The sequence below is a fragment of the Hyaena hyaena genome, unplaced genomic scaffold, assembly GCF_003009895.1.
Source record: "Hyaena hyaena isolate Hyena2069 unplaced genomic scaffold, ASM300989v1 scaffold_838, whole genome shotgun sequence".
Lineage (NCBI taxonomy): Eukaryota > Metazoa > Chordata > Mammalia > Carnivora > Hyaenidae > Hyaena > Hyaena hyaena.
The window spans coordinates 106,968-129,683 of NW_024081465.1; the positions used below are offsets into that span (position 1 = coordinate 106,968).

Consider the following 22,716-nt stretch of genomic DNA (forward strand, 5'->3'; position numbering starts at 1 on the left):
CTTGGTGGATCAGGAATGCACTCCAAGTTTTGAGATGTTGGTTTCACTCAGCTGTGGTGAATCCAGGGACCCAACTCGGCCACCTTTTCTACAGTAGGGGTGGACAGAATGACAGTGAACAGGCTCCTCCAGAGGGGTTTTAGGGTTTGGACATTCCACTCCTTCACCCATAAAGCATTTCCTGGTTTAAATGGATGAGTGTCTGTGGTCAGTCTCACAGGTAATCAATCACTCGCTAACCCAGTGGTGTAAGGTGGTTAGGGGAGAGCCAAAGGCCCACATCTGTTGCTTTCCGGTTAGATTGCCTCTCTCATTTAGATCCCCACTTATGCCCTTGACAATGGAGGCAAGGGTGCCTGCAAAGGATTTCATAAGGGGAGAAATCCATCTGTTTCTTCAGCCTCCCATTTGCAGCTGCAGTCTGGCTTTCTGAAGGTCCCTTATCTCTCCCTGCTTACAATTAGTTAACCCTTCCCCTATGTATTGTTCCTCCTGAAAAGGGCCCCTAACTGCTGTTAGGGAAGAGGGACAAAGACCTTACTGGCTTCTTCAAGCTGATAAGGGTTTGTGTGGGAGTACAGCAGTTAGAGTCTACCCAAGGGTCAGTTGAATAGCCCACGGTATGGTTCTACAGGAAGGCCAGCAGGCATGAAGTGACATAAACACTGGCAGACACAAAGAGAAAAACACAAACTAAAGATTATACTGACTAATAAGATGGGATCTTAAGATAATGTCCCCAGTTCCCAAACTAATCAAACAATCCAGGAGAGACTCTAACTTTCTTCAATTATACCCGAATGCCATCTATCAGTTCTAAGACTGAGAATTATCAGTCATGTTAAAGCAACATGTCAGGGAATCTCTCATAACCCAAGTGATGGAGGAGTAGTAAGTAATCAATGATGACTCTATTTTCCAAGAGTCTAGCCTAACGTTATTTATTTTTTATTTAAAGCATCTAATGGTTATGAGGTGTTATTTAGAATTTTGCTGAGTATAAGCAGATAGTTTGCTTTATTTCAAGGTGCCAAACTTTTTTCAAGAGCTGGGGGTCCTAGCAGAGAAAGAGTCAAGAAGCTGTTTCCCATTATTAATTTGCAAATTTTTAGGTAAGTTGAAACTGGGTATTATTTTATAAAGCGGAACTTTTATTACTTCTTGTACCTTTTTAATTTTTTTGAGGGGGGGGAGACCTCTACCCAATTAGTAAAAGTGTCAAATCATACCAACAGATGTTGGAATTTCTTTGACCTTGACATATGAGTGAATCCTAATGGTCAGTCTTCCCTGGATAGCCTCCAGTTCTTTGATTGTCTGGGAGAGCAAGTCTGTGGTTGAGATGATTGTTTCTAAGACATACTTTATGCTGATACTACTTGTTGAACTGTCCTTGCCAAATCTTCCCCATCATTTTGGGCATTTGATAAATTTTATCCCTCCCTAAATGAAAGGCCTGATGCAGTGCATTAATGATCTTTTAGTTCTGTGAGCTTGGTAATAGTAATTGCCCTGGAGACCGTGTCCATGAGTCAGACCTCAGTTTATTTCCTTGGCACAGTAGGTGGGATTGAGTCCACTTTAATACTTGATACAGTAGGGGCGCCTGGGTGGCTTAGTTGGTTAAGCGTCCGACTTTCGCTTAGGTCATGATCTCGCGGTTCGTGGGTTCGAGCCCCGCATCGGGCTCTGTGCTGCCTGCCAGCTCAAAGCCTAGAGCCTGTTTCAGTCTGTGACTCCCTCTCTCTCTGACCCTCCCCTGCTCACGCTGTCTCTCTCTCTCTCCTAGAAATAAATAAAAACATTAAAAAAAAAACTTGATACAGTAGGCAAACTATTTTCCTGAACCCCGGTATCTACAGCCCACAATATCCAGTAATTCCCAAATACTCACACAATTGTTTATCTGTTCTGGAGTTAGTAGCACTACAGTCTCTAATTTAGTTGTAATGTCCCTTTCTAACAAGGGAGTAAGGCTCTTTGGTATTATCAAGAAAAAAATGTGTTTTCCCCATATGCATCCCAGTGGAGGAAAGAAAAATTTAGTTAGAAGTTTTCCAGAGATGCCTCTAATCATCATGCTAGAATTTGGATAGTTGACCTGGAGGGAAAAGGAGGACAAAAAAGGTGGCTCTGGTATCAATGAACCGACTTTTTAGTTACCTGAAATTTTTCAGAGTTACCTGAGGGTCTGGGGTTGCAACAGACAGTTGGTTTCAGGAGCTACCTCAAAGAGCCCCAGCCCCATCAGTCCCTTTCATGGACACTGGCTATCTGAGCCCTCACAGATAGAGGTCCCAGAGGGCATTCAGACATCCAGTGATTGTCTCCACATAAGGGGCATGGCTTGGGGGACTTTGACTTCTGTTGTCCCTTCTGAGGGCAATCTCATTTCCAGTGCTCTGACTGACCATGTAAGTGGCATTTGGTGCTAGGACCTTGGGAAGTCTGGTCTGACATAATGCAAAAAGTCACGACTAAGGCCTCAGATTTTTCTTAAGCCCTCTTCCTGTGGTTTTGCTGTTCATGTTTTTATCTAGGTTGTAATATACCCGATTGACAGCTGGTAAGAGCCCCTCCATGGTCCTTTCTGGGCCAACAGACAATTTTTGTATTTCCTCTAAAAATCTAGAGCTCATAGAGTGAAAATTTGTCCTTTAAAATAATCTCAGCCTTAGGGTGTCAGAGGGAGATAGCCATATACTTAATGAAAGCCTTCCTCAACCTCTCCAGGAAGGCCACCGGGCTCTCATTTTGTGTTTGTAAAATACAGTGGCTAGTTTAGCATAATTTAAGAGTTAATATTGGATTTCCTTAATTTCTCTAAAGCACCAGCTTGGGAGTGGTGGCAATATCATTTCCCAGTGGTATGGTCATAGTCCCATTTAGGATATTGGGATGAAAATGCCTGAGCCCCAGTAGGAAACTGGAGTTCCCTATAGGACCTCCAGCCCCAAGATAATTAATGAGTTGCTGTTTCTTCAGAGTTTATAGATCAAAATCATCCAAATTTTTCAGAATGCATCTCAAGGGAGCATTGGCCTTGGTTGGGGAATTGCCCACACATAGGAAAACGTCCCTTATCTCTATTTTCTATAGCTTGCCAGGAGAAGCCTCATCTCCTAGCCCTACATTTTGGCTGGATATTCAATTGGCAGACAAAGACTTTGTCAGTCTCTTGAGGTACTGGAAGCAGTCGCTCTTACCAAGGCTCAACTCTGCCTCTGAAAGCTGACCTGGTCTTCCCTGACTTCTCCTATCCCTGTTTTCCACCTGCAGGACTTTGGAGGTATTGTGACCAAGCAGGACTTCCCTGGTTGTAGAAGGGTGCATTAGTTTTATTTTGGCCAAACAGTACTCCTCTTCACATATATTTGAAAAGGCTGGCAAAAACCATTTTTTGTAAGGATAAAATTGGCCATCAAGGGGGCTAACAGGGCCAAGGTTGAGGTCTATTCCCTTGCCTTTTCAGCAATGCCCACAGAAATATGTTCCAGCCATGTGGACATCCATTTTTGCATAGAGTGACTAAGTTTATCAAAATGGCTCCCACGTATCCTCGTAAAAGCCCTTCATATACCATCTATCCCTAATATGGCACAGGGGGCATCTATTCCTCTGCTAAACAGGAGTAAACAAATATGGAGGATTTGGAGGCCAGCACTAACAGTATCACCACCATTTTCCCAGCCTTTGGATCAAAGGAGGAAAAGATTTTAATCTTAAACCAGTGTACTTTTAAATCCACGCATTTTAACCTTAGTCAGTCCTGACCACACATAAAATTCCCTTCCAAAGATTTCCCTTCACAAACCTTCTACAACTTTCCTTTACATTCAGATTTTGTCCCAAGCCATCTATCTCCAAATAACCAGTCTCATTTACAACAAAATTACTTTATTTTACCTTCAACAAAAAAGTATTTCCATTCCTTTTATCTTCCTTAAATAGCTCCTACTTTTTTACATAGTCACTTTCCTTATTTTTGTTAGTCTTAATTATATTTAGCAGAATTTTAACTCTTAGAAACTTTAGTCTCCAGTGAAAATTAAGTAGTAACCAACTGTGAACTATTCCCTTACATCAGAATTTTTTTAGATGATAAATTTATCAATTAAGCACAAAGCAGGTTTTCCATAGTAAAATCTCAATAAAGCACAAAGCATGTTTGTATGATTCAAATAGTTCTTTTTTTGTAATAAAAATCTACATCTAGTAATTAGTGCCTTAGCCTTTTATCTCATTAGAAATCCAATTAATTCAATTCCAATTTACCATGGAAGCAAAACTTTAACATTTTAGGCTATCAAAGACTTTGAAAGCTATCTTACCAGTTACCCATGAAAGCTGTAAGACAAAGTTAACCATTACTTTAAGTCATCCTTTTGCTAACAAATTGGAACAGAGATAACACGAACTTATTTGACCTTCAGCAAACCTAGGTAGAATAAAAGATTTTTTAAAAATTTACTGTTGATAAACAGGTCTATCTCAAACCAATAAACTTAAATTAGCTTAACACTGAATATGTTTCCTTGGGTCCACTTGAGACAATTTGTTCCCCATGGTTAATTTTTACCTGGAACATTAGTGGGGAAATCTGAAGTGGGTGGTCTTTGCTCCTCCACATCTAGGGTGGGAGGAGGAGCTAATGGTGCCTGAGGCATTGAGGAGTCAGTTGTGCAGGTTGTACCCCAGGTGGTGCAGAAACACGAGGAGGGAGAAGGGAAAGCAGAAGAGGCGAGGTGCTAGCAGAAGGCAGAGAAAAAGAATTCCCAGTTTTAAATCTTGTCAGCTCAGACAGAGGAGCAGACTCCAGGTTTTTGTTTTGTTTTGTATTCATTTTCCACTAGTGGAATTAGGTAGTCCATGTCAGTCGGGAGAAGACATGAGAATTTCCACAAAACAAGGGAGTTTTGGCAGCTGCTTGGGAATAATCCTTAACGTCCCCATTCTGAGGCAGACTGACCAGAGATAGTTGGCTCTGATTATCATAGTCATTGACCCAGGAAATGAATGAGAGAGAAGCCCCACACACTGTCACACAGCGTCTCCAACCCAACACCCAGTGCCTTAGATTGCGGCTTCACTCTTTATTCCTTATGGAACTACTAGAGCTACTCTGAGAGGTGATCAGGCTCCCCTTCTGCCTATTAGGGTCAGGTCTACCAGAATAAATCCAGCTTCTTACCAGTCTTGGACGATGCTCCTTGAGTTGGTTCCTGGGCCTCACAGATTCCATTGGTCCACAATGGGTGCTCACTCTGATGCACCAGGAGGGGCTAGTCTGCAGATCCACTGGTACCAGGCTAAGTCTCTTCTCTCAGCGCTCTGAGGTTCAGACCCTGGTGGCAAAGGGGGTGGAAACGTTCCATCTCTGGATCCTGATGTGAGCCCCTAAGAAAAGTAGTGGGATTCTTACCCAGAGAGTAGTGACACCAAGGCTTTTCTTTCCAGGAAGCAAGTTTATTCATGCCAACACACTCAGCTGGGTTCGTACCAGAAAAACAGCCCCAAACGCCACGTGGGGCAGCCTTTTATGCATTTTCTACCTCTTTGTCTCCCATATATGGGTGGCGTATAAGCATACCATCTGATTGGGTGTCTCATGTTAACAGGGTCTTGAGGAATGCCACCTATGCACATACCCAGGCTGTCTTCATTTTTCTTGAGGTCTTTTCTGACCACATTCCTTAGGGAGGGGACTCTACCATGGTTATGCTATTAAATTTGATTCTCTCCTGTTCATCTGTCTCATGTCAATTTGATACTTAGCTCAGCCAGAACAACCTTGAAAGGGACAGGGATTCTTACTCCCCCCAAAAGGGGACAGGACATTCTTGCTTCAGGGCAGCTTCAAGAGCCAACCCATTGAGCACCCTGTTTTCAATTTCTGAAAATCTAGTGGTCACTCAAGTTTTAAAAGGTAATTAAACACTGGATGTGGGGGGGAGGGGGGGATGGGCATGGAGGAGGGCACTTTGGGGATGAGCACTGAGTGTTATGTAGAAACTAATTTGACAATAAACTATTTGTAAAAAAAAAATAAAAAAAAATAAATAAATAAAAGGTAATTAAACATACACATTGTGAGATGGAAAGAGGACCCAGGAATGCCTTCATCTGTACTTTCTAATTCAGTTCTTTCCAGCTCATCTTTTAGCTCAAGTAGAAGCCCCAGCAGGCAAAGCATCCCAGGATGGAAAAGGGAACTACCCCCTTTAGCAATAGGGACTGGCCCTGAGCCAGCAAGACTCCACATGCCTGACAGCAATGCAGTGGTTGGCCTGAACTTTATCATCACCTGAATGTACTACTACCCTGGTCCTACATTTTCCTTAAATTCCACATGTATATGATTTCATACAGTTTACATTTTTCTGTGTGAGGCTTATTTAACTTAGCAAAAGGTGCTAAGGTTTATTCTCTTGTTGCAAATGGAAGATTTCATTCTTTTTTGAAGCCAATATACATTTCTAGAAAAAAATTAGATGAGGGACTACTACCAGGAAAAGAGCTAATACCAGAGTTTAACTTGTTGTATCATGAAGAGCTGTGTGCGTGGCAAGGCAAATGTTTAATAACACTTGCTCTTTCCTTTTCCTGTGAATGTATTTTCCCCTTTTTGAAATTCTAAATCTCTATCCATCTTTCCTTCAGTAACAATAGCATATAAGCATCAAGTACCTGTCTTTGAGCCTCGTATCTTTGAGGTTCCATAATTAAGAAATTATGTCAGTTTAATTATTAGGCCAGCCAAATATTTGAGAACAGATGAAGAAAAATGTTTTCCTCTTCAACACATTCATTCTCTGGTTGAAAACTGACCTTCATGCTCCAGAGCCAAAATGAAATGCAAAGACGGACTTTGGGATAAACAGGAACGGTAGCTTTATTGCTTTGGTAGGCAAAGGAGGCTGCAGCAGGGAGGGAAATAGAGAAACTAGCCCCTTCTGACAGGAAATGTGTTTGTGCTGCCAATGTTGTTCATAATGTTTTCAGTGTGGTACCAGTTTCCTCAACAAACAAACATAAATAAAATAAAATAAAATAAAATAAAATAAAATAAAATAAAATAAAAAATAATATAAAATAAAATAAAATAAAATAAAATAAAAATAAAATAAAGCAAACAGCAACAACAGAAACAAAAACACACCAAAAAAGGCTAATAAGGTAGGAGAGGAAGTTTCTCCAAAGAGAAAAAAAGTTACTTAGTTTATTTATTTAAAAAATTTTTTAAATGTTTTATTTTTTTTTTTTTTTGAGACAGAGATAGAGACAGCGTGAGCAGGGGAGGGTCAGAGAGAGAGGGAGTTACAGAATCCGAAGACAGGCTCCAGGCTCTGAGCTAGCTGTCAGCACAGAGCCCAATGCAGGGCTCAAACCCACAAACTGTGAGATCATGACCTGAGCTTCGGCCGGATGCTTAACCAACTGAGCCACCCAGGCACCCCAAAAGTTACTTAGTTTAATATCAAGTCTCACTAATGTTTTAATGCTGCCATTTTGATTTTGTTCAGCTTTATGCTTTTAAGTGATTTCGATTTCAGTCACCAGGATAACTGTAGTAAAACTGATGAGGTTTTTGGGGGTGATAGTGGGGTTCATGGAGTCCAGAGCTGATGGCCAAGAAAGAATTCTTGAAGACATCTTTGGGGCAGAAAGGTGATTTTACTGAAGCACGAGGACAGGACCTGTGGGCAGGAGTAGCTGTCCTGGGACCATGAGGAGAGACTGGTTTTATACTATGGAGTTGGGGGGAGGTAAAGTCCGGGGGAAGTTTCCAGTTAGATTTTCAAATGCTAAAAACTCACAAGATACTGGAGGCCTTAGCTATTGTCAAGGTAAGGTTGTTTTTCCCTGTAGCAAAGCATTAGCTTTAAGACAGTAAGGAGTTCCTGGAGAAATGTTTTACTCTGCCAGCCTAAAGTACTATATGTCGATGGACTGCAGGTTATAAGGCAGTTTAGTTCTATCTGCCATTTCCTTCTGCCTTTGTTTTCCACATCACACTATGAAGGGGTGATGGAAACTATGATCTCTATCAGTTAAACATTTGTTTTTCCCATTTTCTTTGTTCTTGGGCAGCCAAGAGTGCCTGAGGAATATCACACATATCCCACCTGGGGTGTGGGGGAGAGTTGAGGCCTGCCAGCTTGTCTTATGCTCCCTCATCAAAACCACTTCATATTTTCCCATGAGAAACCACTCAATATTTCCTAGAATGGCTAAAATACAAAAGAGAGGACAACACAAAATTTCAGTGAAAATACTGACCAATTAGAATTCTCATACATTGTCAATGAGAGTTTAAAAAGTACATTCTATTTGGAAAACTATTTGGCAGTGACTTGTGAAAATAAACCTTCCTACTGAAGGGGAGTATTTTGCCATCTCTAAATATGTCTATTTAGCCTAAGAATTACTTTGAAGGAAAAGCTCTAAAGCCAGTAGAAGTTTCCTTTGTAAAAGATATTTACATGTATCAGGGAAAGTTCCATTTGGAAGGGTGTCTCCCTCTGAGTAGAAGAAAGAGAGGGAATGTGTAAATCTCCAGAAACTCTGATCAGTGGAAATGGCATGGATTTAAATCTGGACAACAACCACAGCCACTGTTACTGTTTTATGTCTGGTCACCTCCCCAAATGCTTCCCAACTGGAACCCATGTGGAGTTTCAAAAACTCATTGCTGCCGCCTTTGCTCTCAGATTGGCATGGGTGGAAACAACAGCACTGTTTTAATTACGTGCTCCAGGTGATTCTAAGTGAGGCCAGGGTTACCCACCAAGGCTTCCCATTAATTTAAGAGTTGAGTGCATGCTTTGGCTCGAGGAGAGGTAACAGGTCTCCTCTACAGGAGTCTGCATGGGTCAGGCCCATGCAGCACACTTTCTATGCTGTAGCAGAATTTGTGGGTGTGTGATTGAAGTTTGTATAAATCCACTGTATTCTTAAAATTTGATTTATATTCTGATTTACTGTTTGGGGACCATAGGAACACACAAGTGATAATAGGTCCGTTGGGAAAGATTGGGCAAGATGGCGGAGAAATAGGGAGTTTGCTATCTCCTGCCTGCATCTTTCAAACAAAGAAGGGCTGAAGCCAAAAAACTATGAGCTGCAAGAGGCTGGGAGGAAAAGAGACAGAGTCCACTAAAAAGACAGCATCATAGCTGCAGGGCTTTTGGAGAAGAAAATACCACCTCTAGCTGCAGAGATTTCTTCAGGCCAGGTGCTGGGGGATCACAGTCACAGTCGGATTCAAGAGGAGCCAGCCCCATACTCGATCACCCCATCCCCCAGTAGGAAGTGCCTGGGCTTGCGGGATTACATTCTAGGTAGTGTTATTAATGCAAATAGAATAAGATCTGGAAACAAGGCCAGGTGTGGGATATAAAACATGGCCCACCTTGGCTGCATCCATGGCGCAGTGAGATCTGACCCAAATAAGGGCTTTGCAATATCTGGTTCAAAAGGGGACAGGGTCGCCATCTTTCTCCCCACAACCACTGAGCTGGGGAGGAGGGACACATAGTGGAGGCTAGACCCACCTACACCAAACTACGCCCATCTGCCTTCCTTGGTTGGCTTGATTACCAGAGGCTGTATATAGAATATGGAAGGAGCCCCTCTCCCAAGATCAACACTGATGCATTGCTGTGATTGACTCTAGATCAATTCTGGCTATTCAGACAGACATTCACCCTTATCACGTCCTTATCTCTCCCTTCCTCTGGACCTGGTTTTCTGGTTACAGGTTCACTTAAACAGGCATATATAATCCGTTAGCTTGATGCATGTTCTATCTCCATTGTTACCTTCCTTTCTCTCTATCTGAAATAATCAGACTATATGGTTTCTCTGGGTAACATTATCTTCGGGGTTTTCTTCTTCTTCTTTTCTTTCTTTTCTTTTCTATTCTCCTTACCTCCTGCCATATTCACCTCTCTCTTTATCTTTAAGATAAAATTAAGCCTTTTAGTCTCTCTGCCTGGTCAATGTTCAACTTCTTTTTTTCCCCATTCCTGTTGTTTCTCTCTTTGTACATGCCCTTCCATCAGCACACTACTCTTTATTTGTAATGGGATTTATGGTTTTATGCTTTTAGACTGTCCTTTGTCTTTTGCTGGGTTTTTGCTGTTGTTGTTGTTGTTATTTTTTTCTTTTTTTCCTTTTGATTTGCTGGTTTGATTTGTTTGTACATGTGTGTGCTTTTGTTTCCTGTTTGTCTCTGTTTTCCTTTCCAGGGCTACCTCAAGAAACAAGCCAAAGTACACATGGTGGAGAGTCCCAAATATCACTAGGAGAAGGAAATAAAATAACCAAAGTCTCAACGAAAGAGACCAAGAGACAGCATTAAAAGAACATTACCTGAACGGACAGACCCTGGACAGTCAATAAGCGTCCTTTAAGATAACAGTACTCACAAGTGCAGAGCGCATAACAAGCTTTTAAAACTGACAAGAGATAGAAAGTTAGCCAAAGTGATGAAATGGAAGAACTCTCCTCTAAAGAAATTCCAGGAAGAAGTGACAGCTAAAGAATTGCTCAAAACAGATATAAGCAACATAACTGAACAAGAATTTAGAATAATAGTCATAAAATTAATCGTTGGGCTTGAAAAAGGCATGGAAGACATCAAAGAAGCTATTGCTACAAAGACTATGGAGCTTAAGAACAGTTGTGGTGAATTGAAAAATGCTATAAATGAGGTGTATAACAAAATGGAGATGGCCAATGCACAGATTGAAGAGGCAGAGGGGAGAATAGGTGAATTAGAAGACACAATTATAGAAAAAGAGGAAGCTGAAGAAAAGAGACATAAACTGATCTAGGAGCATGAAAGGAGAGTTCGAGAACTGAGTGATACAATCAAATGGAATACTATCTGTATCATAGAAATTCTAGAAGAATAGAGAGGGAAAGGCACTGAAGGGGTATTTGAAAAATTATAGCAGAGAACTTCCCCAATCTGGGGAAGGAAATAGACATTGAAATCCAAGAAGCACAGAGAACTCCCCTCAGAGGGAAATTGAATCGATCTTCTGCACGATATATCATAGTAAAACTGGATAAATATAAGGACAAAGAGAGAATTTTGAAAGCAGCTAGGGATAAAAGGGCCCTAACATTACAAAGGGAAACCTATCAGAGTAGTGGCAGACCTATCTACTGAAACTTGGCAGGCCAGAAAGGAATGGCAGGAAATCTTCAATGTGATGAACAGAAAAAATCTGCAGCCAAGAATCCTCTAACCAGCAAGCCTGTAATTCAGAATAGAAGGAGAGATAAAGGTCTTCCCAAATAAACGAAAATTGAAAGAATTCATCACCACTAAATCAGCCCTACAAGAAATCCTAAGGGGGACTCGATGAGAGAAATGTTGCAAGGAACAAAAGGTACCACAAACACCACCACAAGCATGAATCCTACAAAGGACACAATGACTCTAAACCCATATTTTTCAATAACACTGAATGTAAATGGACTAAATGCTCCAATCAAAAGATATAGGGTAGAAGAATGGATTTTTTAAAAAACCCAAAATCCATCTATTTACTGTCTACAAGAGACATTGTAGACATGAGGACACCTTCAGATTGAAAGTAAGGGGATGGAGAAATATCTATCAATTATTGGAAGTCAAAAGAAAGCCAGAGTAACCATACTTATATCAGGCAAACTGGACTTTAAAGTAAAGGCAGTAATAAGGGATGAAGAAGGGTTTCTATAATAATTATAGGGTCTATCCATCAGGAAGAGCTAACAATTATAAATGTCTACACACCAAATTCAGAAGCACCCAAATCCATAAAACAATCACAAACAGAAACACTCTTATGGATAAGAATGTGTTAATAGCAGGGGACTTTAATACTCCACTTACAGCAATGGACAGATCAACTAGACGGAAAATCAATAAAGAAAACAATGGACTTAAATGGCACATTGGACCAGATGGATTTGACAGATATATTTAGAACTCTACATCCTGAGACCAGGGAATTCACTTTCTTCTCAAGTGCGCATGGCACATTCTCCAAGATAGATCACATACTGGGACATAAAGCAGCCCTCAAGAAATATGAAAGAATTGAGATCATACCATGTACACTTTCAGATCACATTGCTATGAAACTTGAAATCAATCACAGGAAGAAGTCTGGAAAACCTCCAAAAACATGGAGGTTAAAGAACACCCTACTAAAGAACGAATGGGCCAATCAGGAAATTAGAGAAGAAATTAAAATATATATTAAAACAAATGAAAATGAAAACACAACAATCCAAACTAGGATGCAGCAAAGGCAGTCCTAAGAGGAAAGTACATTGCTCTCCAGGCCTATTTCAAGAAACTAGAAAAAGTGCAACTACAAAATCTAATGGCACACCTAAAGTAACTACAAGCAGAGCAACAAGAGCACCCCAAACCTAACAGAAGAAGAGAAATAATAAAGATCAGGGCAGAAATAAACAACATAGAGACCAAAGAAACAATTGAACAGATCAATGAAACCAACAGTTGGTTTTTCGAAAAAATAAACAAAATTGACAAACCTCTAGCCAGGCTTCTCAAAAAGAAAAGAGAGAGCACCCAAACAGACAAAATCATGAATGAAAACGGACTTATTACAACCAACCCCTCAGAAATACAAGCAATTGTCAGGGAATACTATGAAAAATTATATGCCAACAAACTGGACAACCTAGAAAAAATAGACAAACTCTGAAACACACACGCACTACCAAAATTCACACAGGAAGAGATAGAAAATCTGAACAGACCCATAGCTAGTGAAGAAATCAAATCAGTTATCAAAAATCTCCCAACAAATAAGAGCCCTGGGCCAGATGGCTTCCCTGGGGAATTTTACCAGAGTCTTTCCTCTTTTTAACTTCTGAGGACTATCCTTGGCTTGGCCTGACTTGTGGATCCATAACTCAGTCTCTGCCTTCATCATCACACACAGTTCTGTGTGTGTCTAAATTTTCCTCTTATAAGGTTATCAGTCATTGAGTTAAAGTTGACCCAAATCCAGTATGACCTTATTTTAACTTGATTACATCTGCAAAGTACTTCCTGCACAATATGGTTACAATTGCAGGTACTGAGGGTTAGGACTTAAGCATATTTATCTGAGGCACACTATGTAATCCACAAAAGGCACTAGGTAGTTAAATGTCACTGAGGGGTTAAAGTGCATTAAAGGTTTTGAGGTTGGGGGTGGGGCGTATGCAGGGACATTAAAGAAATGAGGGAATTGAGAGAATAAGAGGGTGAAGGAAATCATGGGAAGGAAGGGGATAATGGGCAAGGAAATGATTGACAAAAGGGAGTCAGGAGACAAAGTTGGGTAAAAGGTACACAAACTTTACTGCTTATGAAGGGCAACAGAACATAGGGATAGAAGGGAGATAGTTGCTGGTGAATGGAGGCCTTTGAGAGTATTCAGTGCTCCAAAGAAATAAAGGGTAGGAAGAAAAGATGATGCCTGAGGAACATAATGGGTACAGTGAGTTAATGTGGGTGGAGGCAGATCATAAGAGCTGGGAGAAGAGTAGGTAACAGAAGGCAAAAGACCCAAGAGAAAAAATCAGGGAGTAGTTGGGGGTCATGGGTGCAAGGTCATGAGGAAACTAAGGACTCATGATAAATGACGGCTGGGACATTGAGGGCAGTAGACATAAAAGAGACCATAAATGGGCTAAAGTCATTGAAATGGGGGCTGGAGAGGTGATATAAATGGCAATGGAGCAGAAGGAAAAAATGGAGGATGGAGGAGCTGGGGGCCATGGAAGAGGAAGAGGTTTGGGCTGAGGGTTCTGGGATCAGGTAAAACAGGGTTATTGGTATAGAGGTCTAAAATGCACCTGATGGACTTAGGTAAGCAATGAAGAGAATTAGGAGGGTCATTTTCAGGGAAAGAGTCAGGTTTCATGGAAATCTAAAGGCCCCAGGGTTGCAGAGGTGACAATGGGGATAGTGAGGGGGAGAAGGAAAATGGAGGTTGGGGTAATGAAAACTTCATGGGTACATTTGGATGTCCCTAATTCCTTCTCCTACTTATTAATTTCTCATTTGCAACAGATGTTAATGTTCTCATTTGCCAATTCACAATTGGCAACAGATTTGAATTTCAGTCCACAAGGTGATAAAATACCCAGTAATCCTTTCAATTATATAGACAGTAAAGGAACACAAGTGAAATTTTGAGTTATCAGTGAGACTCAATATTTTCTGTCTACTGTGGGAATACCATGCACAAAGTGTGACCTTGGAGGAGACCATATGGAAACCACGAGAGGAAATGGATTCTGCCCATAAGTTGTATGGTCAAGGAAGTGACCTGATCTAGATGTTCCAAAGAAGATTCATTGCCTCATAAAACCTTGATTTTAACAACTAAACATAAGCATATCATCAATTGTAAAATGAAAATTATACACTATAAACTTATAAAATACTTAAAGTAAAAAGAAAAAAAATTACCACCAATCGATAATACTTTGATCTTCAGACATAACAGTGTGTCAAGTTGAGGTGGAGCCTCCCTCTTATGCAAATTCAGAGTGCACGTGCAATTGCATTTGAAATTGTATAACATATACCGGCAGTAAAATATTTTCTCCTTGGTTCAATGTTTACATAAATATTATCATATCAAACTTACTACCAGTCAAATTGCTTTCCTTAACCAATAATACATGAAGGTGATATTTTCACACCAGTAGAAATGGATCTGCTTCATACCCCAGGTAATTATAAATTAAACCTCCTCCTTGAACCATTCTTATTTATAGACTTACATCATTGAAGGTATCTGTCTCGTGCTATCACACACATCATGAAATGTGCATCTTTGATTTGTACACATGTGACTTAGCTGGGTGGTTCTGGGACAAGGGACTGTTGTGCCATCATGACTGCATTCTTACAATGAGTCAGCAATTTCTAAATCAGCATGCTAATGGATTCAAACAGAACTGTAATATACTACCATCTATGTTTTCATTGTTAAAGACCTCAGATGTTAAATAACTTCCCTATGGAAGCCAAAACCTGAGGTGGCTCTAATGCCTTGATAGTCTCTGTAAAGAAACCACAATGTAATTCACAGTCACTGCACTGGAACAGAAGAAACTGAACTGAAAAAGTTATAGTCAAGTAGGACTTCAAAACTAAGGCAACTGCTTAAGGTATATCCAGTCAAACAATGTCCTTGCTTTGCTTCCACATCCTCTCTGTAAAATCCTCACCACTAACTCCTATAGGTGGAGGATGACCAACTGTCTGAATAGACAATTGGTCAAATGAACTCTTGAAAATTTGAACATATATCAGTGCATCATTTAACATCACACAGTATCACCTTCCATTCTGACCACTTTTTTCACTGGCCTGAATACCTTGCCCACTTGCATTGTGGGCTTAAGAGTTACTGTGACATCTTCTCCTGCCCCTTTTGCCCCACTTTTGCACATGCATGCTTAAGACACCAATGAAACTCCACCCTTACTTGCCCAGACTTCACTCTTGGTAAGAGCTCCACATAGCGCCTGCGCAGATTCAGTTTCTGGAGAAGTGCTGCACATGCGCACAGAGGACTTCTGGCACACACCCTCTTAGGGCCAAAACCTGCACTTCCCACAATGCAGGGGATCACGGAGCAGACAGGGACCAGGGACTGGCCACCCAGGATCATGCTGTGTAATATGAGCACATAAGGCACCCATCAATCCCACCTCAAGCGGACCTTCTGATGCTCCTGCCCCCACCCCCGGTTCCTGTTTCATACTTCGGGGCTAACATTCTGGTCACAGAGCTCAGCTGTCCCAGAATATGCATCAGGAATAGTCCCTCTACCTAAATAGGTTTGCAGAGCCTAATGGAATTGTCTCTTCAGATTCTGTCAAAAATGACCCATTCCACCATGAAACTGCCCTCCACAACTCCACTGCCAGTCCCAGATCCTCCCTTCTGAGGAGAGCTCAGAGAACAGAGTTTCTGGCAGCTCCACCTCCTGGGTGACCCAAGTTGGCATTTACACTTTCTGACACTTGGTCTCAGATAAAGGAGAGCAAAGGACTTACAATCTGGGGAGTCAGTTTCACCTTTCTGGTTCAAACAGTGCTTCTAAGGTAACACACAGCATCCCATCTTCCATTCCTGGGGTGCCCACTGATTTTCCACACATAAAAATAAACCAAATATCTAAATGCAAACACATCAGATTTCCCTCAGAGCCCCAATCCAACTTCCATTCTGTCTCCCAGTCTGCTCTCTATATTTGTGCTCTCACATCCAGCATTATTTTTTAAATTACTGATAATGAGAAAGAAGAGGACTCTCTACTCCCAGGAAGGCATACACAGAAATCAATCCTCCTGGAAGAAATGAACATATACCACCGTGGCTTTAGAAAGATTAACTCACATCTTGTATGTAAGATTCCCAGCACAGTGTTCTGGACACAGTGTGCCCTCATACACCTGGAGCATGTAGCAGATACTCCATAAACATCCCTTTGATGAATGAGTACATACTAATTACCCCAAATAGACTTGATCAGACACCACTGCCTTATCCAGTCCCTTCTCAACTTGCAGGAGATGAGCAGAGAATGACATCTTTCCTGAAGCTATTAGTTTTCACTGGCAACAGTACTATTTGTGCTGAGATAGGATGATTGTGTAGAAGGGACTTAGGTGTGCTCTTCTGGCTTTCTCTAGCTTAGTGCTCCCAGAAATGAAGTCTGGGGACAGCAACCTCAATGTCTGTTAAAAACACAAATTAATGGGCTTTGTCCAGATCTAAAAAGTCATGATATCTGAGTGTGGAGATCCAGAATCTGTTTTTAAAGGGAACCTCAAGTGATTTGTACATACATGAAAGTCTGACAAGGCATGCTTAGAAAAGTTGTTCTCAGCACTGGTTTCACATTGGGATCCATTGGTGTAGTTTTAGAACTACAATCTCCTATGTCCCAACCCCACAATCCTTAGTCCTTGATGGGGCCTTGGATCAATTAGGTCTTAATGAACTGGCCCAATTATTCCACCGTGAGGCCAATGTAAATACTGAGTCTTCCAGTACATTTCTGAGGACAGAATACCAAGTTTGGTCAATAGGGAAGCCTCCATGGGGAGGGCTGCTCTGCCTAAGATTTGACATCTGCGCTGCATTCCTGATGTTGTACCAGGAGACAAGTGCATCCCCAAATGGGAAGGGAGTGAATCACATTGGGGCCTCCATATAAAAGCTCCTTATATGTACAAAATTTCACATCCCCCTAAAAATCAATGGAATAGCAGTTGGATCACATACACCCTCACTGTACATGGAGAAGCTTTTGGAATTCACTGTGAATGTCATGGAAGACACTGGCAAAACCGAACTGACTACAAAGAACTACTTACGGCCATGTAACATCTGGGGGCTGTGAGAAAGGATGGTGCCCTCTAAGTCGCTCTCGAAAGCTGTCCTGATATCACAGAAGGCAAAGAAGTGTGTGTCTATGTGTGTCTCTGAGTGTGTATCTATGTGTCTGCTGTGTGTATTTCTTGTGTATTTCTGTTTGTCTCTGCTGTGCATGTCTGTGTGTGTCTACTGTGTATATATGTCTGTGTGCACATATATGTGTATACGTATCTGCGTGTATGTGCCTGTGTGTGTGTGCCCGTGTGTTTCTAAGAGTACATGTCTGTGTGTCTGTGTCTTTGTGTCAATGTGTGTGCTGTATGTATATGTGTCTCTCTGTATACGTATCTATGTACATGTCTGAGTGTGTGTCTATGAGTGTATTTGTGTGTATGTGTGTGAGTGTGTGTGCGTATAAAATCCATTCAGAGGCTCACCTTTCAATGGGAATTACACTCCAGAATTCCAGCAGCTTCCAGGATAGTGATAGGAACTAAGATGGGAAATCATGCTCATTCTCTTCCGAGGCCCATCTGTAACTTCCACCGCCTGGGAGAAACGAAAATAAGGCAGCAGTTCACATTCAAATGACCAAAGGCAGAGTAAGTAGAAACCAAAAAAGAAAAAAAAGGAAAAATTCTAAAAACAACAAATTCAGGCATCTGAGGTCATGTAACATGGTACAAAGAGGTCTGAAAAAACTGGGTGCTAGTTCTCAGTCTCACCAATCGGATCACTAAGTGTGGGCAACTCTGGCACCCAGAGTCCCAATTTCCTCATGTGCAAAATGGCCATGTCCTTCTCTGCCTCTGCCTGCAGAATGTAATGAAAGGAGGAATGATCTGAGAGCCAAATGATCTGGGTTCCAATCCCACCCCATCAGCCCGGTACCTGATGGCAGGGGGAGTCAGCTGGGCTCCCCAGGCTTCTACCACCTACCATCCTGCAGGAGAACGAGGCAGGCCGACCAAATAATCTCTATGACTCCTTCCAATGCAGAGAGTCCATCAACCCACACACACTGTCCTGTGCTCTGGGTACTGACTCCAGACATGGATGCCATGTAAATGCTGCAGATTTGGTGACATTTCTATGTGCTTCAAGCCAACCATAATTCTGCTTCTTTAGCTAAAATGATTCCTACCCAAGTCTCTAGAAAAGTGCTTCTGGCTCATTGGTCTAACCTTAGTAATCAGACAACACTCCTCAATTATCTTTCTACTCAACTCTGGCTATGCCTCAGGTGGGGAAAATCTCTGCCTCTCTCTCTACAGAAAAACAGAATTTTCCCTCAGGCAGAGTCCCTCTCTAAATCCCACTGTGAGAAGAGCTCCCCTGGGAAAGTAGCTGTCCACACCCCAAATCAAAGTGGCCAGAGCTTCCGGCAACATGTCCCATCACTGTGAAACCTCCCACGGCTGCAAGCCCCAGGTCTGTGAGCAGAAATGCCATTTGCTCTGTCAACAATGATGTCCTCACCACAGTGAGGCCCCACAGGGAGCTGGCCCTCCACTGGTCCTCAATCCCTCTCACACACCTGAAGCCCCACTGCAGGGAGGTGGTCCTAAGGCCTGAGGGAAACAGCACTGAGACATTCTCTCCTCAGTTTCCAGAAAAACGGGCAAAGGAATAGAGGGGGCAGGAGGAGAGGGAGGACGGGGGCAACTTTATTTCTAGGAACTAGCATTCAAATCCTGCTTCTCCTAAACCCTGAGTCACCTCCTTCTCTTCCAATAGATCAGTGTGGTGGGTAAGAATTTCCATATATGGAGAAGTAGGCTGTTCCCTCCTCTGGTATTTGAAGAACATGCCCCCATATAGGACAGAATTCCTTACTCAGAGTAGACAATTAACCCCCAAAAAAGTGGAGTCGTAACTGCCCCACGGGATGTCCTGTTACAGGAATAAGGTATCTTCAGCCCAAACAAGGAAGTGACTGGTTTGAAAGGCTTTACATTGACCTGAGGAATGGGCCTTCTAGAATGCAATGACATTTATGAAGTCGATCTGTTAATTCAGAAGAGGGACGGGGTGTTATCTGAGGAAGATGTACCTGAAGAGGTGACCAAGAATCTAGGTCCCAGTTCTTCTGAAGGCAGGTGAGCCCTAAAACTATCCCCACTGTTGGCCCCAATTCCCTGACTCCCTTGGGCCAAGAGTCCTCCCGGGAATATAGTGTTTGCCAGTTATTCATAGAACTGACTGACACCAGGCAGGAAAACCCAGAATAAAACCAGATTTTCAGGAGAACATTGTAGAAGGGGAAAGAGGGTTGAATGCCCAATTTAATTTGTAAGCTTACTTCTGACCAGAAGGTCCTGAGAAACGTTGATCAGGAAAGTGAATCAGTAAAGTCAGTCAGGAGCAAATCTGGTCTAAAATGACTCCAGATGGAATTAGCAGAAAGGAAGGAGAGATGGGGTGCTGGGAAAATTGTGGTGCAGGTGGGGAGGGGTCAGCTCAGAGAAGGGAATCTGCACCTCTGCTTCCCAGTGGTTCTTTTTTTTGAGAGAGAGAAATGTACATGAGCACAGAAGGGGCAGAGAGAGAGAATCTTAAGCAGACTCCGTGCTGACTTAGGGCTTGAATTCAGCACTGTGAGATCATGACCTGAGCCAAAATCAAGAGTCAGACACTCAACCCCTATTCCTGACAACTCTTGACAATTCTCCAGCCCCTCTGATTACACAACAGACCCACCTTCACAAGCTCAGCCCTATTGTTCTGATTTCATACCCTCAACCCTAGCCACATGTCCTTGTGTCTGAAATCACCTACTGTGTGAGCACACATTTCATGCACAGAACTTTGAACCCTGTATCTGTGACTAGGGTGCAGCCTGAGTAACCCTCCTATATCCACATGGTACAGACTGGATCCATGGCCCACAGCAGCTTTTCCCAAAGCACACTGGAACACTAAGCCTACGAAATGTCTTAGGGAGACTTAAAAAAAACAAAAAAAAACAAACCCAACAGGAGGAGGTGGTGATGCTGGGATTCTCTGATCAAATAACTTTGAGAAACAAACCTCTTGGGAGGTCACAGTGTGCATTAGGTTACTAAAGGCTCAGAGGATCCCATGATAAAAATATCCATTTAATTTTGTTGAACTTGGACATTACTACACTTACTTGGCTACAGGACCTTTTCCTCATAGAATATTCGTTAACACTTTGGGGAACAGGACCCTAAATAATTATAGCATTCTAAGGGACATCAGCATCTTGTTCAATATATATTCTACTGTACCTCTCATACCAGACTGTGTGTATTCTTTTCAAGGCAAGGACCTTGGAGGTTCCTGGGTAGCTCAGTCAGTTAAGTGTCCTACTTGGACTCAGGTCATGATCTCATGGTTCAAGAATTCAAGTGCTGCGTCAGGCTCTGTGCGGACAGCTCAGAGCTTGGAACCTGCTTTGGATTGGTGTCTCCTTCCCTCTCTGCCCCTCCCCTGCTTGTGCTCTATCTCTGTCGGTCAACAATGAATAAATGTTTAAAAAAAAGGCAAGGACCTAAGAACACGTGGGTGGCTCTGTCGGTTGAGTGTCAGACTCTTGATTTTGACTCAGGTTGTGATCTCAGGCTAAATCCCTGATATCAAATACTTGCTTGGGATTCTCTCTCTCCCTCTCTCTGCCCCTCCCCCACACTCTCTAAACAAACAAACAAATAGCAAGGGCCTTTTCCAAATCATCATGGTACCCAAGACACAGCAAAGTGCTTTATAAACTGTAAGCCACTAAATATGTGGTAAATGAATGCACTAAACCCAATCATCTTATTTCCATGATGAGAAAATAAGGCCAAATATGTCAACACAACTTTCTCTAGATCTTTCTAAGTGTTTAAAAGAATGTCTTACATAAAGAAGGTGTGCAGTGGTGACTCAGTCAGTTGAGCGCCTGACTTTGACTCAGGTCATGATCTGTTTGTGAACTCAAGTCCAGCACCAGGCTCTCAGCTGTCAGCAAAGAGTCTGCTTCAGATCTCCTGTCTCCCAGTCTCTCTCTCTCTCTGCCTCTCCCCTGCTCATGCTCTCTCTCAAAATAAATAAATAAACTTAAAAAAAAAAGTGGTCAGTAACTCTTGCAGAATGGAACAGAACTGAACGGAATAGCACAGAAGCTCCTCAGCTATGTCTAAGCCAGAAGTTCTCATAACACCATGGACTCCCTACGTCCTTCCCCCCCTCCTTTGCCCAAGTCAGGCATCAACCAGAAGAAAATGAAGATGACAAATCAGAAAATGAAAGCCATGGGAAAACCAAAGGCCTTTAGGGATGGAAAGTGGGGATATGGTGTTTGCAGACTGAAGGGAATAAACAGGACCTGTCTGTATCTAATTCAGACTTAACTTTAATGTCTAACCTAAGACCCGGACCTTCCAACAAATTCCCACACGAGTTCCAGAGCATACACACCTAGTTGCTGTATTGTACCACCCTTGTGGCAGAACCTTCTTCCCTTCTTTTTTTTTTAAAGTTTATTTACTTTTGAAAGAGAGAGAGAGTGTGTGCTCATGAGTGGGGAAGGGGCAGAGAGAAGGAGAGAGAGAATCCCAAGCAAGCTCCACACTGTCAGTGCAGATCCTGACTTGGGGCTCAAATTCATGAACCATGAGAACATGACCTGAGTGGAAACCAAGAGTCAGACTCTTCACCGACTGAGTCACCCAAGCTCTGGGCACGAGGCTTGCTTGGGACTCTCTCTCTCTGTCTCTCTACCCCTCCCCTGCTTCTGGTCTCTCTCTCTCTCTCAAAAAAAAAAAAAAAAAGACTTAAAAAATAAAGTCAGTTCATTGAACCAACATTTCTTGGCCACGTAGCATCTTCTCTAACAAAACCAGTGGGTATTTGTTGAGTCATTAACATGGGCCTAGACTTACACTCATTTCTTGCACTACCTACCATGAGACTCTCCTACAAACGGGGCAACCATATACTCTATCTTCCAAATCAGAACACCTTTGGGAGTGAAAAGGGTCACTATGAATCCTACATTAGGGCACAGACATAAAGCAGGGCTGTGCTGGGCAGACGAGAAAGCACAGTTCTTCCACCTGTTACCCAAATACTGTTGGTACAGCCAGCTTTACTGACAAGCAAATGGAGACTAACGTTATAAGGACAGGAATCCCTTAATATCCACAAAGCAGTCTCCTAAAGATGCCAGGACACCTACATCACATATGTCCACTGCCATCTTCTCCTAAGGCAGCCAGTATATCTGCCTCCCAAAGCCCTTCAGTGTGTCACCTGATCTGCTGGTTAATGGCCTGAGTGACCAGGGAAGG

The 22,716-nt window shown here is 42.2% G+C and overlaps 1 protein-coding gene across 1 annotated transcript in view; it reads right to left on the reverse strand.

Moving 5' to 3' along the window:
* The window catches only part of LOC120222053 (zinc finger protein 93-like), a 63,614-nt gene that overhangs the window by 38,631 nt on the left and 2,267 nt on the right, over positions 1-22,716 (reverse strand). Inside the window, exons 2-3 of the mRNA XM_039219739.1 lie at positions 17,860-17,971; positions 5,192-5,397 (exon numbers count right to left, since the gene is read on the reverse strand). Of these exons, the coding sequence (XP_039075670.1) occupies positions 5,192-5,242 (51 nt within the window). The 5' untranslated portion in view covers positions 5,243-5,397; positions 17,860-17,971. The remainder of the gene's footprint in view (positions 1-5,191; positions 5,398-17,859; positions 17,972-22,716) is intronic.